This window comes from Dendropsophus ebraccatus, chromosome 9 (assembly GCF_027789765.1).
Source record: "Dendropsophus ebraccatus isolate aDenEbr1 chromosome 9, aDenEbr1.pat, whole genome shotgun sequence".
Classification (NCBI taxonomy): Eukaryota; Metazoa; Chordata; class Amphibia; order Anura; family Hylidae; genus Dendropsophus; species Dendropsophus ebraccatus.
Window position 1 is genome coordinate 69,153,341 of NC_091462.1, and position 26,966 is coordinate 69,180,306.

General features: G+C 42.7%; 1 protein-coding gene across 3 annotated transcripts in view; it reads right to left on the reverse strand.

Annotated features, from left to right (window-relative positions):
- VPS16 (VPS16 core subunit of CORVET and HOPS complexes) overlaps nt 1-26,966 on the reverse strand; it is a 135,599-nt gene that overhangs the window by 52,527 nt on the left and 56,106 nt on the right. For all 3 annotated transcript variants that reach the window (XM_069985340.1, XM_069985341.1, XM_069985339.1), the window contains 5 exons: nt 20,505-20,636; nt 11,899-12,026; nt 10,740-10,775; nt 8,111-8,219; nt 7,884-8,018 (listed from right to left, as the gene is read on the reverse strand). In XM_069985340.1, the coding sequence (XP_069841441.1) occupies nt 7,884-8,018; nt 8,111-8,219; nt 10,740-10,775; nt 11,899-12,026; nt 20,505-20,636 (540 nt within the window). The remainder of the gene's footprint in view (nt 1-7,883; nt 8,019-8,110; nt 8,220-10,739; nt 10,776-11,898; nt 12,027-20,504; nt 20,637-26,966) is intronic.

Sequence of the window (26,966 nt, forward strand, 5' to 3'; positions counted from 1 at the left end):
TCACCCCCGAAGAACGGTGTTTTTGAGACGGGAAAACGGAGGTGATACACCAGTGAGAATGTTTGCAGGCGGTATCAAGGGACACCTATGCTAGGAGTCAAATGATCCGCGATAAAAGCCCTCTCCACTGATGTTTTAGTGTCTCCAGATGCCTAGCACATGGACAGTACATGTGGTCTGCTCTAATCGACAAGCCGTAAGTTGGGGAAACATTGCAGCTTTTTGGGCTGGATGTGAAGCGGAGCTGGGGGGACGGTGGCAGTGGTCGATTGGCAGCTCCGATACCAGTCAGGCCGGCCTCCCCTTGTGCCCGCCAGCGGTGCTCGGTTGTCTTGAGTACTCCAGCTGCTCTATGTTTTATGTGCTGAGACAAGATTAAATAGAGCAGACCATACTGAACGATGGACGACGTGAATATGGATAAATATTTAAAGTCCCAAGCGGCAGGGGTTAACCCCCATGTGAATTACTCTCTCACTCAGGAGGTGGGGGAGCTGAAAAGCACCATTAAGGAGAATGAGCAACAGATTTTGGCAAGGGAAAATAACAGATCTAGAAGACCGATCAAGGAGATCGAATGTTAGGATAGTGGGACTACCTGAAAAGGTGGAAGTCGAAGATCCTCTTAAAGGGGTTGTCCAGCGAAAAAAAAATTCTTTCAAATCAACTGGTGTCAAAAAGTAATATAGATTTGTAATTTACTTTTATTTATATTTGTTTACATTCAGAAACCGTGCTCTCTGCTGAAATCTCTGGCAGTCAGGAACTGTCCTGAGCAGGAACCTCTCCTGCTTAGGACAGTTCCTGACTAGGCCAGAGATGTCAGCAGAGAGCACTGTTTCTGAATGTAAACAAACAACACTTCCTGCAGTATATATAGTAGCTTATATGTATGAGAAGACTTGATATTTTTAAATAGAAGTAAATTAAAAATCTACATAACTTTCTGACACCAGTTGATTTGAAAGAATTTTTTTCTCTGGACAACCCCTTTAAGGTCTGTTACTCTTGGCTATTGGAAATCTTTGGTAAAGAGACCTTTTCACCTATGTTTGGGTTGGAAAGGGCCCATTGGGTCCCGTTTAAAGCGCCTCCACCACGCAGTTTACCAAGGACAATGCTTATTAAGACAGTATGTTCTGGAGATAGGGACATAATCCTCCCACTAGTAATATTAAAATCCCCAGTGATGTATAATGGAGGAAAGATTATGTTTTTTCCTAATTTTTCAGAGCCACGCAGGCAAAGTAACTGACATTTAAGGACGTTAAGAGGAAATTACAGCAGGCGGAGATCTCATTTTCCCTTATTTTTCCAGCTAAATTACGGGTTGGGATTTAGAGAAGATGATGCTATATCTCTTGTCAGTTACAGAAGGTTAAATGGCAGTTTTATTGTAAAATCTTTTGTATAGAGTGGGGATGGGGGAAGGAGGAGGAGCAGGGAGTTTGTACGGGTAGGTAAGGGGCAGTCTGTGTCTGCAGATAGGACAGCCAGGTTATTTGAGGTTACATTTGCAAGGCAAGGTAACCTCAAATAACCTGGCAAGGCAAGTAACATTTAGAGGAAATCTACACACGCCTTTTGAAAGAGAGGTGGATGGGCTGTCTTGCAAAATCTAGAGAGAAATGGGAGCTTAGATTGGTATAATTTCAGATGAATTGTGGCCAATGGTTAATAATGTACAACATGTCTTGATTAACCCCGCACACAGGTTGATAACAGCTTAACATACTCTATAGACTATACCTCTCTAGGAGACTAGGAGGGTATGATAATGATGGTGTAACTGGCTCCTCAGATAATAAATTAGTATCAATTGCTAAAATTGTAATAGCTAGGAAATGGTTCAGGGCTAAAGCTCCCGCAGTAGAAGAGTGGGTTTCCCTGGTCAATAGGATACAGCAGTACGAGAAAAATTGGGCGCAGAAGTCCTCTCGGAAGGCCATAAATAGACATTATAAACTATGGTCTGCATGGATAGAAACTAGAGTATAAGATGGCTTTCCCTCCCCCCCCTCTCTCCAGGGGTGGGGGGGGGGGGAAGGTTTCAGGGTAATAAATTGTAATCATTGGTTGTATGTATACTATATCTTGTACGTATAGAGTATAACAACTCTGACGCCATTTACCGTGAGAGATCAGGAATTAAATTAATAGTTCAGACTTTTATTAGGGGAGGGGATATATATATTTTTTTTTACACACATACTAGAAGTCCCACCTGGGGGGCGATCCCCCTGACTAGAGCACCAGGGATGGGAAAGCATTTTAAATGCAGCTGTCAACTTTAACAGCTGCATTTAAAAGGCTAATTAGCGAGCACAGCAATCGGACCGTGCACGCTTATTGCGCGGTCCCGTGCTGCAGATAGCAACTGGTATTGCAGCAGGTCAGAGGTTAAAGTGATCTTAAGATTCTTCAGGTGTATTTTCCGAAATGTTCGACCTTTCATAAAATCAATCACCCTATCATGTTACCTAATCAGGATTCCTTAGATCTTTCATCCCTTGATGTCTTCAGAGCTCTTCAGGTTTACCTTCGTAGAGTCAAAGACTTCAGGAAGGAAGAAAAAAAAGGCTTCTAAACCCTCAATTTCTCATTGGATTTGTGAATGCATTGCGCTCGCCTATTCTTCTGCGAGTCTTTAGTCTCCAGACTTTACTAAAGTACATTCCACTAGACCTTTTGCTAGCAGTTTGGCAGAACGCAGTTTGGGTCCTTTGGAACAGATTTATCAGTCAGCAACTTGGTCTTCTTATTCTACCTTTGTCAGGTATTACAGGCTTAGTGCCATTCACTCTGCCGGACAACCTTTGCTAGGCCAGTCTTAAATGCTGCTGTGCAGGAAAGCCCTCCCATGGGGCATACTACATGCCAATTCCCCATACATTGTGATGCCAATGGGACGTAAGGCAAGTGTACATTATAATGTTCATGTGTTTTCCCTGAGACCCATTGGCATCACAAGGCCCCCCCCCCCCCACTAGTTATTTTAAAATTAGACAGTTGAGGTCATGTAGGAGTCTTCTTATATACTTCCAGGAAGAGGAGTTAACTTTGTGTTTTATGTGATTAATTAAAATATTCCTTTGTCCCAGAGGCTTCCAGGGGCGAAAATACCCCATACATTGTGATGCCAATGGGTCTCAAGGAAAACGCATTATAACATAAGCATTGTGCATGTCATGCACCAAAATTCTTATATGTGTTTATTATGTCTTGTAGGACAGGGGATTTATATCTTGTAGATTAGACATATTGATGTCATTTAGGAAAGGATGCTGCAGATGAAGGTAAGTTTCAGTATTAGCAGTTAAATATGCTAATACAGTGTTTTGGCGCACTGAGGGTGGGGCTACTGCCCTCAGTGCACTGATCCATCCGACTTGCCCCTTGTAATGAATATTGGGGTGGATTTCAGCTAAAGAGGGATGAGCCGGCTGGATCAGTGTATATAATCAGGACATATCAGCAGGTTAGATGCTTGTTAAATTGGAGCGCTAAAGCTACCAATACACAATGAATACTTTTATCAGATTGCATTCTACTGTGACTCATCACTAACCCTTGACAATAAATACAGGAAGTATTCTGGATTTAGGCAAGTTCGTTGCACCAGGAAATGCCATGCTGTCAGAAATGTAGGAAGGTAAAATGTCTTCCTATCTGCAGAAGAAAAAAAAAAAGACACTGAGACGCCTTCAGGTGTAGTATTATAAAAATGGCACAGGGAAAGAGGGTGGAAAAGTAACCACTCACCTAGGATGGTTGTGCTACACAACAGGCACAACACTATGGTGCACATGTAATGGGAAGGTCACAGCTGCAGCTCTATTCCCAAGCCGAAATCAATGGACCAATTCCCTCTTAAGAATCAGCACAGGTGACAGGTAAATATCAATAGAGCTTGTTCTCACTGTAGCAGATATCAAGCCCTACCGAAGTGTTTATTAAAAGCAAAGCGTTTCGGCTCTTACAATACGATGGGGGCCTTCCTCAAGCACAAACACACACTGACTCCCAGTTGTTTAAATACTCTCACCACAAACTGACAGAGAATTACTTCCAGAGGGCAAAAGGTCACCGTTTGACAGGTTGCTTCACAATACATAAAATATATAAATAGCATATAGGCAATAAATAAAATAAAAATGTAGAGAAATACTCACATCTACATACATAGATGTATCATTTATGTAGCAACAGCTCCACATTATATGAATAGCACACAGAGAACAGTGTGAACATCACCCAATACCTAAAGCTCCGATGTTGGATACTATAGATGGAATCCCCAAATGTTCAATACAGTAATTAAACCCTTCAGGTATAAGGCTCTGGATCTCGTAGATTCAGTAGGTTTCACGTTAATTTAAAAGGGACCAGCTGTCTGCTGCATTTTCCAATATTTGCTCTAAAGGGTAAACTCTTTTTATTGAACTGACAAAGTGTCTAGATATACTGTGTTTTTAAAAAAAAAAAAAAATTTGGAGTGTTGGAGTGTGTTAGGTCTGTGGCCATTGATACTCTTATGTAGAGGTTGGATTGTCCTCCCCACGCATTGTATACCACACTCCTAGCAGGTCAAGTACATGACAAATGAGGAAGTGCAATATAGATATTGTTTACAGGATAAATTTTAACCGTTACATTGGACCTGAATGTATTTTTACCATGTGCTATATTTTTGCAGCAAAGATGTAGATTTGTTACATCTTTAATTAAACTTTTAAGATAACCTCTCTCTAAAAACCAAAGCTTGATTTTTTTAGTCCTTCATTTTAGTAAAATTTTTGCTGATACGATAAGATTGGCTATAAGAAATATTTCTTCAAATATATAGTGTACATTCAGTGCCACTACTTAGATTCTGGTACATTTAATGTAATCATGCTAGGAAATCACTTAATATAAGTGAAGATGTGTTTCCACACACTGGTTTGGTCCGTGGACTATGATGATTGTTCGAGCTGGGAGTGCGCCCCGGCCGGTTGCGTGGCTTCTACCAGTTTCGGTGTTCTGTTAGTATTTTAGTGTGACGTCGCAGGAATCCACCATGGAGTTTCTGTGTAACCTTACGCCTTCATAGGGGAGTAATGAAGGCGTAAGGTTATGCTGAAACGTTGGATAATTTTGGCTCCCCAGAGACTTTGTGGCGGATTCCTGTGACATCACACTAAACCACCAACGGACCAAAGAAGCTGGTAGAAGCCACGCCACCGTCCGGGGTGCGCTCTCAGCTCGAACAATCATACTCAACGGACCGAACCAGTGAATAGAAACACATCTTCACTTCTAGTAAGTGATTTCCTAGCACGATTACATTGAATGTACCAGAATCTGGGTAGTGGCGCTGGATGTACACTATATATTTGAACTTTCTTTATTTTGGGAAGTACGGGTCTGTCCCCAAACCAACATCCACAGCAGCGAGCTACATTTTCCATATTAGCGCCATATGTTCAGTATACTCAACTGTTTTGAGACATCTATATAAATAAGGAATATTTCTTATCCATTTTTATAATGCCTACTTTTAAAATCCAAAGAGCTGTTGTAGTCGACTTCTTTAACCCTTTAAGGACTAAGCCCAAAATAACCCAGTAGACTGCTGCAATTTTCATTTTTTGCGTTTTCGTTTTTTTCCTCCTCCCCTTCTAAAGAACTTTCATTTTTCTATCTATAGGGCCATGTAAGGGCTTGCTTTTTTCAGGAATAGGTTTACTTTGTAATGACGTCTTTCATTCTACCATAACATGTATGAAGAAACCCCAAAAATAATATTTATGAAAAAATAAAACTTTTGGGGGGTTCCTGTGTCTACACAATGCACTATACGGTAGAAGCAGCACAATACCATTGTTCTATAGGTCAGTTCAAACACAACAATATGAAATTTTTTTTTTTTTTAATTAATTATTAATAAAATGGTCATATTGTGACTCTTACCTATGGGGCTGTATGGGGTAATATATTTAAATGTGTATTTATTTTATTATTTTTATATGTTGGATTTATAAAATGGGATAGGGGGATGATTTTAATCTTTATTGGGGAAGGAGCTTTTGGGTATTTTTAAAAACATTTTTACTCCCTCCCCCCCCCAGCCACACACCCCCCCACACACACACACATTTCAAGTCCCCCTTGGGGACTTTTACATGCAATCATTAGATTGTATACATCGTCATTAGATTGCATACAATGATCATAGCTATGCCATAGGCATAGCATTCATCAGTGTAATAGCCTGTGGCAGACTCTGATCGGACCGCAGAGAGGAAGGTAAGAGACCTCCGGCGGTCCATGAAAGCGATCTAGACTGCGGGGGTTCCGATTGGTAAGTGACAGGAGCTCAAGTCCCCATAGTGGTCCCATGTCTCTGCAGGTACCGCTGGTCCCTTTTAAATAAAATGTCAATCCTACTGGATCTACAAGATCCAGAGCCTTATACCTAATGGGCTTAATGAATGTATTGAACATGTGTAAATTCCACCTATAGTATCCCACATCTGAGCATAAGGTATTGGGTGGTGTTCACACTGTTGGTGCTATTCATATAAGGTGAAGCTGTTGCTACATTAGGGATACAGGGAGATGCAGGTGGAAACAGTGCCGTGTACACAGCAACACAGACCTCTGGAGAGGTATGAGTTTAAAGTATTTACCTGGAAGCGGCTCCGTTTTGAGCAGATTGCTTGGAAACAGTTTCAAAAAGCCTTGGGGGGGATCCTGATGTGTATGGAGTAGCTGAGGACAGCAAGTGCGGCTGCAGTGTGAACTGGGTCCAAGCACGTATCTTACAGGAGCGGCTCCAGTGTGAGACAGCTTAGATAGGAGCGTGGCTAGCAAAGCATCCGGAGTTACAGCGGCACTATTATAGTGAGTGTGGCTGCTGGAGAAACAGGGGTTAAAGCATGTGCCTGATAGAAGCAGCCCCAGTGTGAGGCAGTTCAGATAGGAATGCTGACAGGGGAACTGCCAAAGTTACAGCAGTACTGTGAATGGCAATCACGCTAGCGTTCACATTTGCTTATGAACTTTCTTCATATTGTGCAAATGTTCTCTTTAATATGTGAGTATTTCTCTACATTTTATTTTATTTATTGCCTACATGTTATTTATATATTTTATACATTGTCCAACCACCTGTTAAATGGTGACCTTTGCCCTCCGGAAGTAATTCTCTGTCAGTTTGTGGTGAGAATATTTAAGAAACTGGGAGTCAGTGTGTGTTTATGCTTGAGGAAGGCCCCCATCGTATCATAAGAGCCAAAATGCATTGCTTTTAATAAACACGTCAGGCAGGGCTTGATATCTACTACAGTGAGTACAAGCTCTCTTTTATCCGGATATTTACCTACGCTGATTCTTGAGAGGGGTTTGCTCCGTTAATCCCAGCTTGGGACTGTTCTTTTTATTCCTCTCTGCACAGAAATAAGAAAGCACACTTGTGTGCAACTTATTAGGGAGTTCAGGGGAGACAGATATTGGCTGAAACTAAATTTATGTTGATATGTACCACAAAATATTTTGGTTATCAGGGTACAAACCCACTTGACGTATTTGCTGCGTGAATCAGTCTTAAAAATAAGCAGGCAAAACGCAGGTTGGCTTTATACGATTGTTCTGCGTTAAAATACGCAATTGCGTATTTTTGAAGCGTGAAGCTACATGCGTTTTTCGCACAGGTTGTTAACAACTGATGCTTTGCTAACAACAAGCTTCACGCTTCAAAAATCCGCAATAGCGTATTTTAACGCAGAACAATCGTATAAAGCCAACCTGCGTTTTGCCTGCTTATTTTTAAGACTGATTCACGCAGCAAATACGTCAAGTGGGTTTGTACCCTCATATAAAAAAAAAAAATCTATGCTTACTTTAATTGCCAATTCAGTTCTCCCACAGTCACATGCCTTTGAGGCTATCTCTGAATACGAAATCCCAGTAGTGTCACCAAGTTTCTGATTGATGGCTTGGGCTACCTCTTCATCTGATTTCTCTTTCTGTTGAACCTAAACAAATAAATGGTAATGTTAATATTGCTACACACAAAAGGGAAATTATAATATATAGATATATAGAGATATATAGAGATATATAATACCTTGTAACATGCCCAATGAGCTAAAATACGACTCACTCCTTGAAATTCTGGAATCTTTAAATGTTGGCAAATTTTAACAGCAAGTGGATAAAGCCTTCTCAAAACTAATCTGTGGTGAAGTAAAACAAACACTATTTTGTTATTGTAAATTAAAAGACTAACAGGACAACATATAAACTTTTTAATAGTTACATAAACCAAACATTTACAATTTCTTTGTATTGAGGCTACTGTCACTTGACAGTATGCTGGCACCGAATTGCTATACTCTTGATGGCATTGCACATCAAACTAGATGGCCATTCTGTTTACACTGTGTTCTAATAAGATCTTGCTTGATTGTGTTCAGATTCACAGACCACTGATGCACATTATATGTTTCTGAAAACATGTCATGACAAAATTCTTCTTGCAAGATTACACGTTGTTATGATTAAAGTATAAAATGAAGTTCCTTGTAACCACAGATGGACTAACATTATAGTTACTACAATCAATATCGTATAAGAGAAATAGTCACTACTACAATAGATACTATAGACCAGTCATGTCAAACTCTGGCCCGTGGTGCCATTATTTTTGGCCCGCCAGGCAATTCAGAGTTTTAATTACATCTGGCCCACAATGGCTACTAAATAAGAGACTATGGGGGAGGGCTGGCTACTATACGAGACTATGAGGGAGGGCTGGCTACTATATGAAACTATGGGGGAAGGCTGGATACTATATAAGAAACTATAGCAGAGGGAAGGCCACTATATTATACTATTGGGGAGGGCTGGCTACTATATGGGAAACTTGGGGGGCTTGCTACTATATGGATAACTTGGGGGGCTGGCCTTTATATGGGCAGTATTGGAAGGGCTGACTAATATGTGGGAAAATTTTTGGGGGGATTGGCTCTTATATGGGTTGGGGTTTAATCATGTCATAGCAATTTATCATGTCATTTATCATAGTGCATGGGGCTGGGAGACGCACGCTGCTCTGACAGTGCCAGCACCGCGGCATTGGCACTTCAATAATGCACATAAAGCACCGGGGGGCCAAGAAATGCTCCCAGTGCACCAAACTGACTAATTAGCATTTTTGTTTCATATCAAAATACTCTAAAAATCATAGTAAACATGTTACAAGTAATGCAAGCTAGTAAGATGGTGCAAACTGCAATACAATTCTGCCACATTTTCAACAGCAAATCTGGACCATTGTCTTTTCCTACTTATATTAGTTTATGCTTAAAGCGGCACTATCAGCAGGTTCTTGTCAGAGAACCTGCTGATATGCCGCAGTAGAAGAGGACCTCAGTAGTATATCAATGTTAATTATGTTCCTCTGCTCTCCTGCATTGTTAACTAAATCGTTAATTGCTCCTATGCAAATTAGTTGCTTAAGAGCACAATTGCGCACCAGCCCACCCCTTCCTGTCCACTATGTATATTCATATATGAATAGTGGGTTCTATGTATGGCGGCTGCGCAGGGAAGCTGTCCCATTGGAGACGGGCTGCTTCCCGAGCATGCGTGATTCCTCCGGGCCGCTGCCAATCCTCTCAGACATCACTCAAGACGCAAGTATAAGTCTATGTTTGTATGTGAATGTGTGTGATTGAAGTGGTCCAGGTCCACACAATGCTCACTCCCATCATCCACACATTCCCACAATCTGACCCCCTCCCAAACCACTTGTACCTTTGGATAGCTGCTTTCAATCCAACATCTGTCCTGGGTTCATTTGGCAGGTGATGCAGTTATTGTCCTAAAAACAACTTTTAAACTTGCAGCCCCGTGCCCAACAGGCGTGGCCTAGATTGTGTATGCATTAGGCTGGCACAACCTCTCTGTCCCTCCGCTCCGCCCTCTTCATCATTAGGAATGCTCCAGGCACATTGTCTCCTATTCCTCACCTGTTTCAGCCCGTCACATGGGCTGGATCGTTAAGACACCTGTGCAATGTTCAGACAGGAGAAAATGTTTCAGGGGCATTCCTAATGATGGAGGGTCGGGAGGAGGGACGGAGGGGTGGTGCAAAGTTAGGGTACAAATACTCCTATTGGGCACAGGGCTTCAAGTTTAAGGGTACACACCCACACACCGTATACACAGCAGATACGCAGCAAAAACGCAGCAGATTTGGTGGTGCAGATTTGATGCTGTGTCCAGTTATTTAGATCTAATCTGCTGCGTGTTTGTTGCGTATTTGCTGCGTATCGCAGCAGTAAATAAGCTGCGTATACGGTGTGTGGGTTTATACCCTAAAAGTTGTTTTTTACAACAATAACGGCATCACCTGCCGAACGGACCCCAGGACAGATCTTGGATTAAAAGCAACTATCCGAAGGTACAAGTGGTTTGGGGGGGGGTCAGATTGTGGGTACAGAGTCGCTTTAAGCAACTAGTTTGCATAACAGCATCTAGCGATTTAATAAACAATGCGGGGGAGCAGAGGAACGTAATTAACATCGATCTACTACTGAGGTCCTCTGCTACTGTCGCATATCAGCAGGTTCTCTGGGAAGAACCTGCTGATAGTGCCGCTTTAACACATGCTCCCATACATTTTCATTGTAACTAAACAGTAGCAAATATATAACTCACATCACACATGAATAGCACTTAGTAAATAATACCTGTCTAGAAGGACTGGAATAGTGAGTTGTTTATATCTGCAGAAATATAAAGGGTAATATTTGTATAATAATGGCCTCAGGCTCCTATATTTTCAACATACCACAGTCTTTTCTTGTAACTGTCTCTATATAATCTATACTGCTCTTTCCCTGCGCCAGAGTAAACTGCTTCTGTGGAGATCATATATTTTATTTGCTTATGCTTCTTTGATCATGTTTTTTTTCTTGTTTACATTTTGGGTGATTCAAAACCAATTGCCAATTTTTCATAAAGTTACAGTCTCAAGATACAATGTTATTTGGGTCTGGTATGACTATTACAAGTTGAAAACATGAGGAACCGATTTTTTTGTAAATAACAATACTCAATGAATGTTCTCAATGTGAGCTATGGGTATACAATATAGATGTGTATACTATAAATGCAATTTATGCCAGATGTATCATATACATATTATATGCATGTTTATTTTATACAACAATACAGGTGGGTATTGCGGCCCTAGTTTTCTATCTATCTTTTCTTTCTATCAGCAGTGCTTGGTATCCTACAGAAGTATAACACAATAACAAGGGTTTTTGGTCTTTCGGTTTTCTCTAATGTATCGACAATGGAAGAAGTGCCCGGCGTCACTGGCTGAGGCAAGTCACATCTGCTGACAGTGAATGGGTAGGTGATACCTGCAGTGTCTACAAATCACAGCAAGCAGTGAGCAGAAGGAACTAGGATCAATCACAATGTCTGAAACAAGGAGGGGATCTATGCTTCCTATGGTACTCAGGACTAATCAGGATACAAAGCACAATGCACTAGTCCTGTCAATGTGTGTACATTCTGTATCCTGGAGAAAATGGGGAATTTATAAGATCTGCTGCAATGATGAAAAGAAGTGCTTTATTGTTGGAATTGAGGTCTCTCACTGGCCTATGATGTCATAAGCCAGGTTTTAAGAGAAATTTTCACCATGTTGAAACAGCCCCCATCGACTTGTTTCTTGTTTAATTTGGCATACATACATCGGAGAGCATGGTTCCTATAACAGCAACATACAAAGCCAATCTACTACTTTCTGTGTTTTTAACAGGAATGACAGAGGAACGAAAATCCTAGTGGTGACAGTTAAATATTTCTCAGAGGGTTCATCATTAAAAAGGATACTGAACAATGGTCAAAGGGATGCCAATCTGGTAATCATTGATTGCGTTAAGTACACGGAGATCATGACACATTGTTACAAAATCTGAAGGCGAATACGAATCTAAAAAACATTTTCCAAATGATGCAGCCTGCAATACAAAGAAGATGATTTTAAAGCATGTTACAATATAGTAGTAATATAGAGTAACGTTATGCCGAAGTAGCTTAAAAATACCTGGAAATAGCTTACTGTATTTCTAATTAGCATGTAACAATAAGGCTATGTTCACACTGCGTTTTCAGCATCCATTTAACGGATCAGTTTTTTGCAAAAAAAAAAACCGATTGCAAAAAACGGATGCATTTGTGTGCATCCGTTTTTGATCCGTTTTTCCATTGACTTCCATTATAAAAAAAAATAAAAAAAAACAGATCAAAACGGATGCAGTTTTTTTGACGCACAATAAAGTACTGTTGACACTACTTTTTTGACCGTAAAAAAACAAAACAGATAGTTTAAACGGATGCTGAAAACGCAGTGTGTGAACCTAGCCTAATCTAAATATATGTACAGTAGACTTGAAAGAAATCTCAACTGCCCCATTCTCCACAAAGAAATTATAGAAATGTTTTTTTTTTTAGAAAATTGCAATTTACTAAGCAATATACTAATACTTTAGGTAAATGTATTAAGTTTTAACCTTGATTCAAAATATTAGTTCATTGTATTAAGGACCAAAATGGCAATTTTAACGGGTTCTTTATCAAAAATGTTTTTCTTTCAAATCAACTGGTGCCAGAAAGTGACAGAGATTTGTAATTTACTTCTATTAAAAAAAAAAAGGAGAGTTTTTCTATGGGGATTTGCTACTGCTCTGAATAGTTCCTGACATGGACAGAAATGACAGTACAGCATTGTCAGAATGGAGAATACACCAGTTTCTGCAGGACATACAGCAGCTGGAAGACTTGACATTTTTTAAAAGTAGTACTTTACAAATTTCTGGCACCAGTTGATTTGAAATAAAGTTTTTGGTAAACGTTGTGAATGCAATGCATCGTAAAATAAAATAAAGCAAATTACACACTTTGGTACATTTAAAATGAGATGTCTTCTAACCGTGTCCGGTTTTTGTGTCAAGAGTTAACGACCTGGCGTATTTTCCGGCAAAACCTCCAATGTCTTTAAACTCCTGGGCTGTCTTGCATGAATTTCATGCTTGAGATTTCTCCAGAGTGTCTTAATGATATTGAGGTGAGGAGACTGAGATGGCCACTTCAGAACCTCCACTTTGGTCTGATATCCAAGGAATTGATAATACCAGTCTGCAGTGTTCAAATTTTGATTAACAAATGGAAAATTAGGAGCTCTGAAAAAACCAAACCATGCAGTTGGGCTGCATGGTCACGTCGCCAGAACAAAGCCATTACTGCGCAAATGCCACAAAGTATCTTGCCTACTATTACACCAAACAGCATAGAGACAAGCCTCAAAACCTCTGGAACAAGGTAATTTGGAGTTATGAGACCAAAGCCAACTTTTTGGCCACAACCATAAACGTTACATTTGGAGAGATGTCAACAAGACCTATGGTGAAAGGAACACCATTTCTAGTGTAAAGCATAAAGTTTATTTGTTATCAGCAAATAGTGGAGGCAAATTTGCACTAATCAACCCGGTGGCTGCGCATGAGATGTACTTGACTACTAACACAAAAAGGTGCTCACTAATATGGGGCTACCAGGTTATTAGAACAAACTTTATTTAGGCACTCCGCAAAGCCAAGAGGTAAGTATAGGTAGGAATGAGGGTAAGTTAACCCTTTTACAACCGAGCCCATTGATGCACAGATATCTGGGTCAAATTGAAGCAATTTTCCTCCTCGCCTTCTAACAGCCATAACATTTTTTTTTTCTCCACCTACAGGGCTGGTTGGGGTGTAATTTTTTGCACCATGATGTCTAAAATTGATTGTTTTTTATAATTTTTTTTCTAATATATAATTTTTAAAATTAGTAGTCCTGGTGTGTTTTTTTCTTTTTCACTGTGCAGGAACAAAATTGTTATATATTTTAGTATATTGGACAATCCTGCATGCAACAATATGTATTTTTTTTTATATTTTGTTCATATTTTTATTTGTATAATGGGATGGGAGGTAATATAATTCTTTATTGGGGCATTTTATTAGGGATTTTTTTTAATGTTTTAAACTGTTTTTTTTTTTTTTTTTTTTTTTTTTTTTTTTTTTTTTTACACATTTTGCAATGCATATGTAAGTCCCTTAGGGGACATATATGCAATGCTCTGATTGCATATACTGACGAATGCTATGCCATAGCATAGCATTGATCAGTATTATCGGCGATCTCTTCATAGAGCCTGCCTGAGAGCAGACTCTATGAACAGAAAGACGATCCGAGAGGCTTACCCTCAAGCGAGAGGCTTACCCTCAAGCAAGAGGCTTACCCCCGCCTGTCGGCACATGTGATCGGGACCTAATCAGCCAGTAACAGGTGCTCGTCCTGTCACTGACTACCTTAACCCTTAGGCGACCCTGGACGTACCCGCACGTCCAGGGCCGCCTCCCCGCGTTCAGTGCGGGGCCGCGCGGCGGCCGCGATCCCGGGTGCCGCATGTGGCCCGGGATCGCGGCTATTAGCGGGCACGGTGTGATCGCTGTGCCCGCTAATCAGGTAATCGGAGGCAGCTGTCAAAGATGACAGCTGCCTCAGATTACCGGCTGCAGATAATAGGTGGTGGTAGAGTGGGGAGATCGCTCCCCTCCGCGACGTTGTCCCGGAGGAGCGATCTCTGTACCTGCTGCCGGCCGTCCCCGACTCGGCACTCGTTTGTTTTCGGCTGCAGCAGCCGAAAGCAAACGAGTGCCGATCTCATTGATCTTTGCTGTATAACTATACAGCAAAGATCTCAATGAGAGATCTGAGTGTAATATACTAGAAGTCCCCCAGGGGGGCTCCTAGTATATGTGTAAAAGTAAAAATAAAAGTGATGTTATAAGTAAAAAGCCCCCTCCCCTAATAAAAGTCAGAATCACCCCCCTTTTCCCATGTTATAAATAAAAATAAACAAATAAATAAACATGTTTGCTATCGCCACGTCCGTAATCGCCAGAACTATTAATCACATTCCTGATCTCGCACGGTAAATGGCGTAAGCGCCAAAAAATCCGAAAGTGCAAAATTGCGCATTTTTGGTCGCATCAAATCCAGAAAAATTGTAATAAAAAGCGATCAAAAAGTCGTATATGTGCAATCAAGGTACCGATAGAAAGTAAACATCATGGCGCAAAAAATGACACCTCACACAGCCCCATAGAGCAAAGGATAAAAGCGCTATAAGCCTGGGAATGGAGCGATTTTATGTGACATATATTTGTTAACAATGGTTTGAATTTTTTACAGGCCATCAGATACAAGAAAAGTTAAATATGTTATATATCGTTTTAATCGAAACGACTTGAGGAACATATATAACAAGTCAGTTTTACCCCAGGGCGAACGGCATAAAAACACAAACCCCCCAAATAAAAGAAATTATTTTTTTTTCAATTTCACCACACTTTGAATTCTTTTCTGGTTTCGCAGTGTACTTTATGCAAAAATTCAGCCTGTCATTGCAAAGTACAATTAGTGGCGCAAAAAATAAGGGCTCATGTGGGTTTTTAGGTGAAAAAATGCAAGTGCTATGGCCTTTTTAACACAAGGAGGAAAAAAGAAAATGTAAAAATTGAAATTGGCCGGGTCCTCTAAGGGTTAAACGCTATGATCACAGGCAGCTTGAGTCTGCTACACTGATGTGTGCTAGACCACCCGCATTGGAGCGGTCCCACACACATTTAAAGTCCCTTCAGTCCAGAAACGTACATTTGCATTCCTACTGCACGAACCTGTGCAATGGGAACGTATATATACAGACTGTGATCGTCAAGGGGTTAATAAATGAATGGAAGGAGGATAAGACAGGAGTATAAGAAAGCCCAGGAATTACAGGAATTCGAGGCTTTTTGCTAAGAAGAATAGGTAGCTGAACCATCTGAGAAAATAAAGAGTCTCATCCCCAACTACCACAAAATACTTCAAACTGTCATTGATGTTAGAGGGGCAATATTAAGAAATGGGGTATGTAAAATTTTGATCAGTCTCATTTGGATGTTTTTGGTTGTCATTATGATTTAAGAGAAAACACTGTAGTTTGACAATAAATGCCTTTACAAAACCACTAACCATGAGTGCGAAAAAACGGTTTATGTGTTATATAATGTGTTTATAAATTCTGAAAAAAGGAAAGAAAAAATTCTACCGGGATACATAAACTTTTAGGCACAAATGTATGTATGTATGTATGTATGTATGTATGTTGCTTTATGGCCCATATTATAAACTAAAATTAGCCTGACAGGTAATGCAGCTGCTGGCTTGTTAAGAGAGAAAAAAAGTTTTTAAATCAAATAAATTTTAAAGGAGGTTGAACAGAGAAAATTTAAACTTGTCCCCTTTCCCCCTTTTCCGGCTTACTTGGCTCTTTCCAGTGGCTCCCATGGGAACTTATAGAGCCATGGGTCACGTGCCGTACCCACGGCTGTATTCATAACAAAGAAGTCAGGGGACCGATAAGGAAGTCAGACTATCTTTTACTTGTCCCCTATCCAGTGGATAGGATCAGGGGCATAGCTAGGATTAACGGGGCCCCATAGCAAAAAATTTTAAGGCCCCCCCCCCCTCCCCTACACATAACACAAAGCACTGTATATAAAAATATATGCTTTACTGCTGGTGCACTGATAACCCCTGACCTCTGCAAGGAGCTCTTCACTTTTTCCTTTCCTACTTGATTGCAACAGGTGGAGAACAGAACTCAGGGGTTATCAGGTGGAGTGAAGCAGAAATCTCTGTCTTCTGCATATTAACCCTTTTTTGTGTTGCAGCATGTAGGTAAACTCACACTGCTGCAGTACATAAGGGGTTTAGCAGAAGGACACATGCTCTTACCTTTTCCCCTGGGCCCCTCTCCTGCATGGGCCCCATAGCAACTGTCTACCCTGCCTCTATGGTAGCTACACCACTGGATAATAGACAAGTCAGGGTCGTCGCTGGGGGGGGGCAAAGGAGGCAGCTGCCCCGGGGGCCGAGACCAGGGGGGGGGCGCCATCACAGGGAGCAGAGAGAGGATGACAGTGGATGAGGCAGCCTTGAAGCGTCCTGCCCTCTGTCAGGGTGGGGAGGCAGGGGACGATTTTTACTTAATCAAAAGAGGTATTTCCCACACTGTACTGTCTCATGGCTGCTGTTTAGCTATAATTTGCGCAAAATCGCGGCATTTGTACTGCAATTTTGCGCAAATCAGGGCTAAACAGCAGCCAGGAAACAGTACAGTAAAGAGATGGTGAAGGACCTTGACATGTGACTATGATGTCACCACAGGTCCTGTATGTACGCTGCACTATGGAGGAGGAAGAAATAAGATACAGGTGTGTGGGAAGGGGAGGACAATCAGGGGTGCACAGTGTGGGGAGGGGGGTGATGGTTGCCCAGTGTGGAGTGAGGAGGGGGGGAGACACATAAGAGTTAGGGTCCAGTGTTTATTTAGGGGTCTGGTTGCACATTTTTCTATACTTAACCCCTTAATAACTGCCCTCTCCAAATATATATCACATTTTTATAAACCTTACCTAATATCTGCAGGGGTAGGGATCCTTGGCTTTCCAGCTGTTGCAGAACTACAACTCCCATCATGTCTGGACATCCAAAGTTTCAGCTTTGACTGTCCATGTATGATGAGAGTTGTAGTTTTGCAACAGCTGGTGAGCCAAGGTTCCCTATGCCAATCTATAAAGCACCTGTACATACACTGACCATGATAGAAATAATTTAGAAAAATGACTATTTTGAATTTGGTGATAAAATACGTTATTGGAGGTATTGCTGTTGTCTTTGCTGAGTGGAGTTGATCGAACATGGGAATACATACCTCCCAACTTTGGCCGAGAGGAAAGAGGGACATGGACACGCCCCTAACCCAACCCAAAGACACGCCCCTAAACCCCAAGACACGCCCCTAAATCGGTCATAAACGCGACGTTTTAGCGAGTCACGCTTTAAAATGGTGATTGACTCACCGAAACCTCGGGTTTGTGACTGTTTGCTGTGCTGCACTATTTGTTAATGCTTTGCATGTTGATGGAATAAACACTTCTTTTGCAATATAGAAGTTGGAGTGCCGTGAAGTATCTGTATGGTATAGACATCTATCTCTGGTCAAGATTTAATTTGCTGGCACCAACATCATGGCTTGTGCTGCTGACATTTGTTGTCTGTCTACCTATCTATCTGTCTATCTCCTATCTATCTATCTATCATTTATCTATCAATCATTTATCTATCAATCATTTATCTATCAATCATTTATCTATCAATCATTTATCTATCAATCATTTATCTATCAATCATTTATCTATCAATCATTTATCTATCAATCATTTATCTATCAATCATTTATCTATCAATCATTTATCTATCAATCATTTATCTATCAATCATTTATCTATCAATCATTTATCTATCAATCATTTATCTATCAATCATTTATCTACCAATCATTTATCTACCAATCATTTATCTACCAATCATTTATCTACCAATCATTTATCTACCAATCATTTATCTACCAATCATTTATCTACCAATCATTTATCTACCAATCATTTATCTACCAATCATTTATCTACCAATCATTTATCTATCAATCATTTATCTATCAATCATTTATCTATCAGATAGATAGATAGATAGATAAATAGGAGATAGATAGATAGATAGATAGATAGGAGATAGATAGAAGATAGATAGATAGATAGATAGATAGATAGATAGATAGATAGATAGATAGATATGTACCAGAAAAATAAAAAAGGATACTCACATGGCAGCACAGCAGTGGCTTTCTCCCCAGTAGTGGCTATGTGCACAGCCTCACACACAGCTCCCAGCCCCCGCAGCTCCTATCTCCAGTCCCGCGGCCCCTGCACTCTCTTCACTCCTGTCTGTCCCAGACATGTGACGTCATCAGCAGCAGTGGGGAAGATGAATGCCAGTGCCGCGGGGCTGGAGATAAGAGCTTCGGGGGCTGGGAGGTATGTGAGCTGCCTGTTCAGGGCTTTGAAAGGAACAGAGCATGTGACCTGTCAGCGGCCACTGACTGATACTGAAGGCCGCAGCTGCTGAGTGTCAGATGGCCTTCAGTGTCAGTCAGTGGTCAGTGTGTGGCAGCAGCGGCACCCCCCTCACCCCCTCTCCTGCTTGTAACTGCGGCCCCCTACCCCGGGTCACTGCTGATCACTCTGCTGTGTGACTGCACCACCTCCCCCTTCCGTTCCCGGCCGGAATGCATAGCAGTCAGACAGCAGAGAGATGAAGACCCCCCTCCCCCAGCACTCCCATGATGAACACCTCCCCCCACCATCCCTCGTTTGATTAAAAATAAGAATAAGCACATACTCACTCAGGTTCTGTGCTTCTGCCGGCTCCAGCGTCTCCTTCTTCTCTCAGCTCTGCTGGTGACGTCACTCTCCTGCTCCGCGCGGGAACGCAGGGGAAGAGAGAGACCTCTAGTGACCGGAGGCAGAATGCAGCTTCCGGCCACTAGAATAAGCTGTGCACAGCCCCGCATCTGCTCATCAGGCGCGCTCGCAATTAAAGGGCCAGGTACGTTTTGGGAAGCGGGACACTTGGGGCACGTTCCGGGACAGCGGGACTTGGCCCCGAAATCGGGACCGTCCCGCTAGATCCGGGACGGTTGGGAGGTATGGGAATATCTTAGGTTCTATAGGACTCGAACATTCACGAACATGCCACATTAGATTGCTGATGCCTTCCCGATCCGTGGGGAAGGAGGAGTGTGTCCAGGTGCTGACTGGGATTCAGCCTAGGTAATAGCCTAGGTAATAGGCTGAATCCCGGAATTCCAGTCAGTACCTGGGAAGTCTCCTCCTTTCCCACGGACCGGGAAGACATCAGCAATCTAATGCAGCAGGTTTGTGAGTGTTCGAGTTCAAAAGGACCTAGGATTTCCCAAGGTTTGATCGACTCTACTGCTGAGCGTACCTGTGCATTAGGAGACGGCACCATAGAATCACATTACACTGGGGGTCACACTGGAGATAGATCAGAAAGCTTTGCCTCCTAATTCACAGGTGCAGACAGCAGGGAGCGGAGACAACGGCGCCTCCTCAGGTACAGGCGCACAAAATTGAATCTTTGCCCCAGGTGCAGGAGACCCTAGCTACACCTCTAAGTTAATTTTCCTTGGACAACCTCTTTAGATCTGCACAATTCATACTCACCTCACTCATTCATCTTTGCTGAAAATGCTTGAATAAAAAGTTGTAACACATGCTGTATGTAAATATAGATCTGATGTGAATAGTGTATAAATGTTTATACCCATTGCTTTGAAAGTGTGTACTAGTTAGGAGAGACATATATCATCTAATAGTCATCTTACATGAGGCCACTTTTAATAAAGATGCTAATTAACAAGTTAATTAATGAGGATCTGCATGTATTCACACAAACTCCCTTTTCCTGTAATCAGTGGTTTAAATTACCTTAAGCAATAATTTTTGCATTTCTGTTGAATGTTCATATCCAGCTGCCTCAATGCATTTTGCCACAGCTACAGGAAGCAGATTTTCATCTTTTATCTCACGAAGGTAGTCATCAGCCTTCTGACTTTCTTTCTAGGAAAGTAGTTAAACAGTGTGAGGGATGGAAATAGTTAAACATAGAATGTATGTAGGATGGTGTTTGTATAAGTTGTTGATACATCTTGGAAGGGGATAAAAATTGTTCATTGTTGAATGTGTGTATTATATTGCTTATGTAAACACCAATTGTTCAGATACCTTAAAAGGGAACAATTGAGGCCATAAGCTCTGATGATACTATAGTTGTGGCACCTTAGAATCTGGACAATAAGTTACAAAATCTAAATAAGAAGTTGATTAATCAATCTTAGCCACTCGCGTGCTGGGTAACAGAATATAATTAACACTCACTCCAATAAAAACATGAATTAGTATGTATTTAACATCTAACCAATAGGAACTTGATCACTGCCCATGTCCTTCTTGGTTGGATGCCAACTTTTTTCTATATGTATAAATATGTGGTTTGTCCAATAAACGATGAGCTTGTTTCACAGAATCCTGTGTCTGTCATGTCTCCCAAGCTTGTAAAATACTCTACTAATAATTTGGAGTCCCGCTAGGACTGGCAGTAGGTATTTTCCCCAACAGCAGGAAAAAATAGTGTAGTGGCAGCTTCACCTACCCTCTGTGCTCCACGGGGCTGTCAGCGCTCGTTTCCTCCTCATTCCCTGCTAGCTGACACTGTTATTACACGTGGCGGCAGTGTGCGGCTAGGTGCGGGAGGGGCCGCGGGGAGCTGCCCGGGTGATCACTAGATAGTTTGGGCAGCCCATGGAGGATAGTGGCGGTCTGCTGCCGCCGCTCCTATTCCACGGATCGCAGCTATCACAGTCGCTTGTTTTTCAACATGTTTGAAAGACAAACGACGCAACAAATCAGCCGAAATGAACGATGTTGGCTGATCGTTGCCCTCTATTCCGCGGGACGATTATTGGCCTGAATATGGATGGTAACCGTTCCGTGGAATAGGGCCTTTACTCCTGACTAATAACAACTGCAAGACATTTACAATTTACACTTCCTCCAGATGTAATTCCAACCAGTTAGGGAATGATTTTTTTTGTAGTTAGACATAAAGCTCTCATTTATGCAAATGTTCCTAAAAACATGAAATGGATAACAATGCTAGACCAATGCAGGGAGAGGGGGCTCAATGGATGTGAAGTCCCATTGACACCGTTTAACAATGATGAAGAGCATCTCTATATAGTGAACCAAAAAGGAAGAACATTTACAAAAAGGTATTTTTTCCATGTACTCGAGAGGCTGTAACGGATGGCGAGTGTGTCACTTTAAAAGGAGTATTTTGGAGGTAAAAGAAAAGGATTTTTGTACGCAAGTAGACAAATCCTTTTCTCTTGTGTCTGTTACTGAGGAACGCAGTGGGACGCACAAAAGCAGTGCGACCCACCTAATATACATACACTGCAGAACCTTACAGCCCAGACTGGCATTGGAGGAAGCCAAGATAGGACCTGGTAGAATTTTGAGAAAGTGTGTAATAAAGCCCAGGTGTCAGCCTTGAAGACCTGGGATACTGAGGCCTGATGGCGAACTAAGCAGTGGCCCAGAAGGAAGGAGCCCCAACACATACATGGTAGACCTTAGAGATGGCGGCCCTGTGGAATGTGGACTGCTGAAAGAGCCGGAACAAACAACTCTGCCCAATGTAGAATGTGAGAGGCCTTTGTCATGACATAGCGGATCCTGGTGCCTTCTTGATGGTTTAGATAAGCAACGGCGGTGATGTTATTGACGAAACGGATGACCCTACAGAAGGTCGGTCCACCAGGGCTAGGAATATGACCAAGAGCTACAGGAAGCGGAGTCAATCACCACAAGGACCATGAGTCCTGTGCCATGTGGATACTGTAGATGACCCCCGCCCGGACAGGCTGGCATCTATGGAGATGCTGGGGGGGGGGGGGGGGGGGGGGGGGAAGGATCGGCAGAGAAGACCCACTGGGGGGGGGGGGGGGGGAAGAAAGAAAGAAAGGAAAGGAAAAGAAAAGAAAAGAAAAAGAAAAGAAAGAAAGAAAGAAAGAAAGAAAGAGAGAGAGCCTGTCCCAATAGGTCAGTATTGCTCCCTGTAGGGGGTGGAAGTGGAACTGGGCGAAAGGAATAGTCTCAAATGAGGAAACCATCTTGCCTAGGAAACACATGGAAAGGCGGATGGAACAGGCAGAGCCTGAATGGAGCAGAGCAACTACAAAGCGAGTGGGCGCAACCTTGTCAGCAAGCAGAAGAACCAGAGCTTTTTCAGTATTGAACAGCATCCCAAGACACTCCAGGTGGGCAGTAGGTAGGATTTCTGATGATTGATAAGTCAGCCAAATCTGGAGAGAAGGTTGAGGGTGACATGGAGGCTGAAAAGAGTGTCCTGTTCGGTGCAGCCTTTCACCAGAAGGATGTCCAGGTTTGAAAGGATGGCCACCCCCCTGGCACAGAGAAGAGCCTTTAACCCTTTGAGGACCATGCCCAAAATGACCCAGTGGACCGCGCAAATTTTGATATTAGTGTTTTCGTTTTTCCCTCCCCCCTTTCTAAGAGCTCTAGCACTCTCAGTTTTCTAACTACAAGCCATGTAAGTGCATGTTTTTTACAGGAATAGTTGTACTTTGTAATGGCGTCATTCATTTTACCATAACATGTATGATGGAATTCCAAATATATTATTTATGAAGATATAAATAGGTGAAATCGTAAAAAAGAATGCAATATGGTAACGTTTGGGGGGTTCCTGTGTCTACGTAATACACTATATGGTAACAGCGACATGATACTATTATTCTATAGGTCAGTCTCAACACAACCATATGCAGGTTACACAGATTCTCTAATGTTATATATATATATATTTTTTTATTAAATCCTTTTTTTTAGGCAATTAAATATTAATAAAATGGGCCTATTGTGACGCTTATAACGATTTTTTTTTTCACCTACGGGGCTGTATGGGGTGTCATTTTTTCCGCCATGATCTCTAGTTTTTAGTAATACCATATTTGTGAAGATCGGACGTTTTGATCACTTATTGATTTTTTTTAATATATAATGTAACATAAAATTGGTAATCTGTGCACTTTTTTCCCTCTTTTCGTGTACGCCGTTCACCGATCACAATGACGCTTGTTATATTTTAATAGATCGCACAATTACGCACGCTACGGTATATTATATGTTTATCTATTTATTTATTTTTATATGTTTTATTTATATAATGGGATAGGGGGGGTTATTTAAACTTTTATTGGGGGAGGGGTTTTGGGGTAGTGTAATAGTGTTTTGAACTTTTTTTTTTTTTTTTTCTTTTTACACATTTGAAGTCCCTTTGGGGGACTTTTACATTCACTAGTTGAATTTGTACACTGATGATTGCTATGCCATAGGCATAGCATCGATCAGTGTTATCGGCGATCTGCTCATTGAGCCTGCCTGTGCAGGCTCAGTGTAGCAGATCGCCGATCGGACCGCACGGAGGCAGGTGAAAGACCTCCGGCGGTCCGTTTCAACGATCGTGTGACTGCAGGGGTCCCGATCGGTAAGCGACAGGGGACTCCCCCTGTCACTTACACTTAAACGCCGCGTTGGCGTTTAAGGGGTTAATGACACGCAGGAGCGCGATCGCTGCAGCGTGTCATTACCGGTGAGGTCCCGGCTGCTCACTGCAGCCGCCCCCCACCTCCTATGAAGCGTGCTCCGCTCCGGAGCGCGCTTCATAGCGGGAGAAACACCCAGGACGTAGTGTTACGTCACGGGTCGTCTGGGGACAGACTTCCATGACGTAACCCTACGTCCAGGGTCGTCTAGGGGTTAAAAGTGGCAAGGATCTTGGTAAAGACCCAATACGTTATGGCTAGCCCGAAGGCCAAAGAGACAAACTGAAAATGTTCTGAACATTAAGGTAAATAACTCTGATGGCTTGGCGCAATGGCAACATGCAAATAGGCATTGCAAATGTCTAGAGAGACAAGAAACTGCTCCGGAGACACGACCACACGACGATTCCATGCGGAACAGATCGAGGCAAACAAGTTTGTTGAGTCTCTTATGATCCAGGATGGAGCAGACAGAACCTTCCTTTTAGGGAATGAACAAGTTGGAGTAGAATTCCTGGAGTCGTTCGGAAGGGGGGACTGAGACCATAACCCCTTGAGCGAGGAGATTTTAAAATCACCAGAAAAAGTTCTGAAAGCCTTGCACAAGAGTGTGAGAGATTTGTTGGGAAGAAATGAGGTGGTAGAATGGACTCAAACTCGATCTTGTACCCTGAGGACACCACCTCTTGAACCCACACATCGGCCACATAGGCGAGCCATAGCTCCTTGAAGGAGAGCAGACAGCCCACCACTCGAGGAAGAGATCTGAGTGGGGAAAAGCTTCAGGAAGAAGCCTTGGGGACAGGGCCTTGAAAGGAAGGGAACAAGGCTGCCAGGAAGGCCTGGGCATAAAACAGAGCTTCTTGGAAGAGGGAGCATGAGGAGCATTCTAAGCAGGGTGCAACATCTGGTGGAATGCCTAGGAGGATGGCGATGTCTGCACCAGTTCAGAGGAAGCAAGGAGTTCTTCCCATCAGTAATGTCTGAAATCTTGTCCAATCCCTCGCTAAAAAGCCTGCTGCCTAAAAAAGGGAAGACAAGTAAGAGCCTTTTTGGAGACTGCATTATTCAACTAAGAATTTAGCCAAACAGGGCAGTGAATGACTACAAAGTCTTCAAACAACCATGTCGAGTCACTTACTGGAAAGGGCCGCACAGGTACTTGGAGTCATGAAGGATCTGCGAGACTAGAGAAAGGAGGTCCTCACGAGGAGCATCCACAGAGAGGTCATGGAGTAACTGTTTGGCCCAAGAAAAACATGCCTTACTGACTCAGGAGTCTGCAAAGGCAGGGCGCTGAGCCGAACCAGACGCAATAAAGGCAGACTTGGAGAAGGCATCAATCTTCTTATCCACAGGGTCTGTTAGACAAACACCATTTGCCAGGGGTAGATTGGTGGACTTAAAGAGGCGGTAGACAGGGGGTCCACAGATGGGGTACCATCCTTGCAGAGAACAATTTAGGGGAAAAGTGAAACAAAGCCTTGGCACGCTTAGAAGAGGGTATGCGCCTATCAGGATACTTCTGAGACCATCAAAGTTCTTATTACTAGAGAAAACCAAAAGTTGTCACTTATGGAGGAGACCTCACTTCTAGATGTAGAGAAGGACTCGTTCCCAATGTGTAAGGTGTCTTGCACGGCACGGATCAAGTCTTGCACCACAGAGGCCAGCATATCCTCCCTGTCACGCTCTGAAGCAGAGTCAGAGGTGTTCCGGAACCGTCTTCAGTGGATTCATCTGAAGAAGGGTCAGAGGAACGCCAAGACTGTGACCAACAGGAAGAGCATGGGTCTCTTAGCAGCCCGCATTCTGGACAGGGAATCAAGAGTTACCCCGGCATGATTCATGACCTGGGACAGCTCGTGTCTGGGGGTGGGGGGTGTTAGTCATCAAGGGGGCCAGACATGGTAAATAGGGCTGACTCCCCAAAGTATTCCATAAACGTTAACGGCACTGAGCAGGGAGAGAGAGAGAAGCTTGTGCTTCTAACTACCTCCCCCCTCCCTCCCCGCTCGGTGCTGGTGCCACATATACACTGTTCTACTTTTCCCATCATCTGCTCATTGTATGGGGAAGTAGTACCAAGGCCGATCCCCATCACCAGCATCTCCCCCCCCCCCCCAGCCCCACTGCCTCCTCCACATACACTGTAGTACTACTCCCATCATGTGCTCATAGTATGAGCAGATGATGGGGGGGCCCCCATCACCAGCATCCCCCCACCGCCGCTGCACAGCCCACATGACCAGCATCCCCTGCCGCTGCTGCAGCACATCCCCAGTATTTCCCCAACCAACCCGCCCCCCCCCAGTCACCAGCATTCCCCCAACCAGCCGCCGCCGCTTCTGCTCCAAGCTCACTGACGCTCCTGTCGACTCGTTCCCTAATGTCCCCCTGGCAGCTCTCATCATTCGCTGCCGAGGGGACATCAGGGAACGAGTCGGCAGGAAGCAGGGGGCGGCAGTGAGCTTGGAGCAAAAGCGGCGGCTGGTTGGGGGGATACCAGTAATGTAAGGGGACGTGCTGCAGCAGCGACAAAAGAGGGGGTTGGTTTGGGGGATGCTGGGGATGTACTGCAATGTGTGTGTGTGTGTGGGGGGGGGGGCGTGTTACTTTAAAGCTTAACCGTTATTTAAAGAAGAAGTCCAGCAAAAAATTTTTATTTAAGTATTGTGTTGCCTCCCAAGAGTTATACAAATCCCCAATATACACTTATTACGGGAAAAGAACATAAAGTGCTTTTTTCCCTGCACTTCCT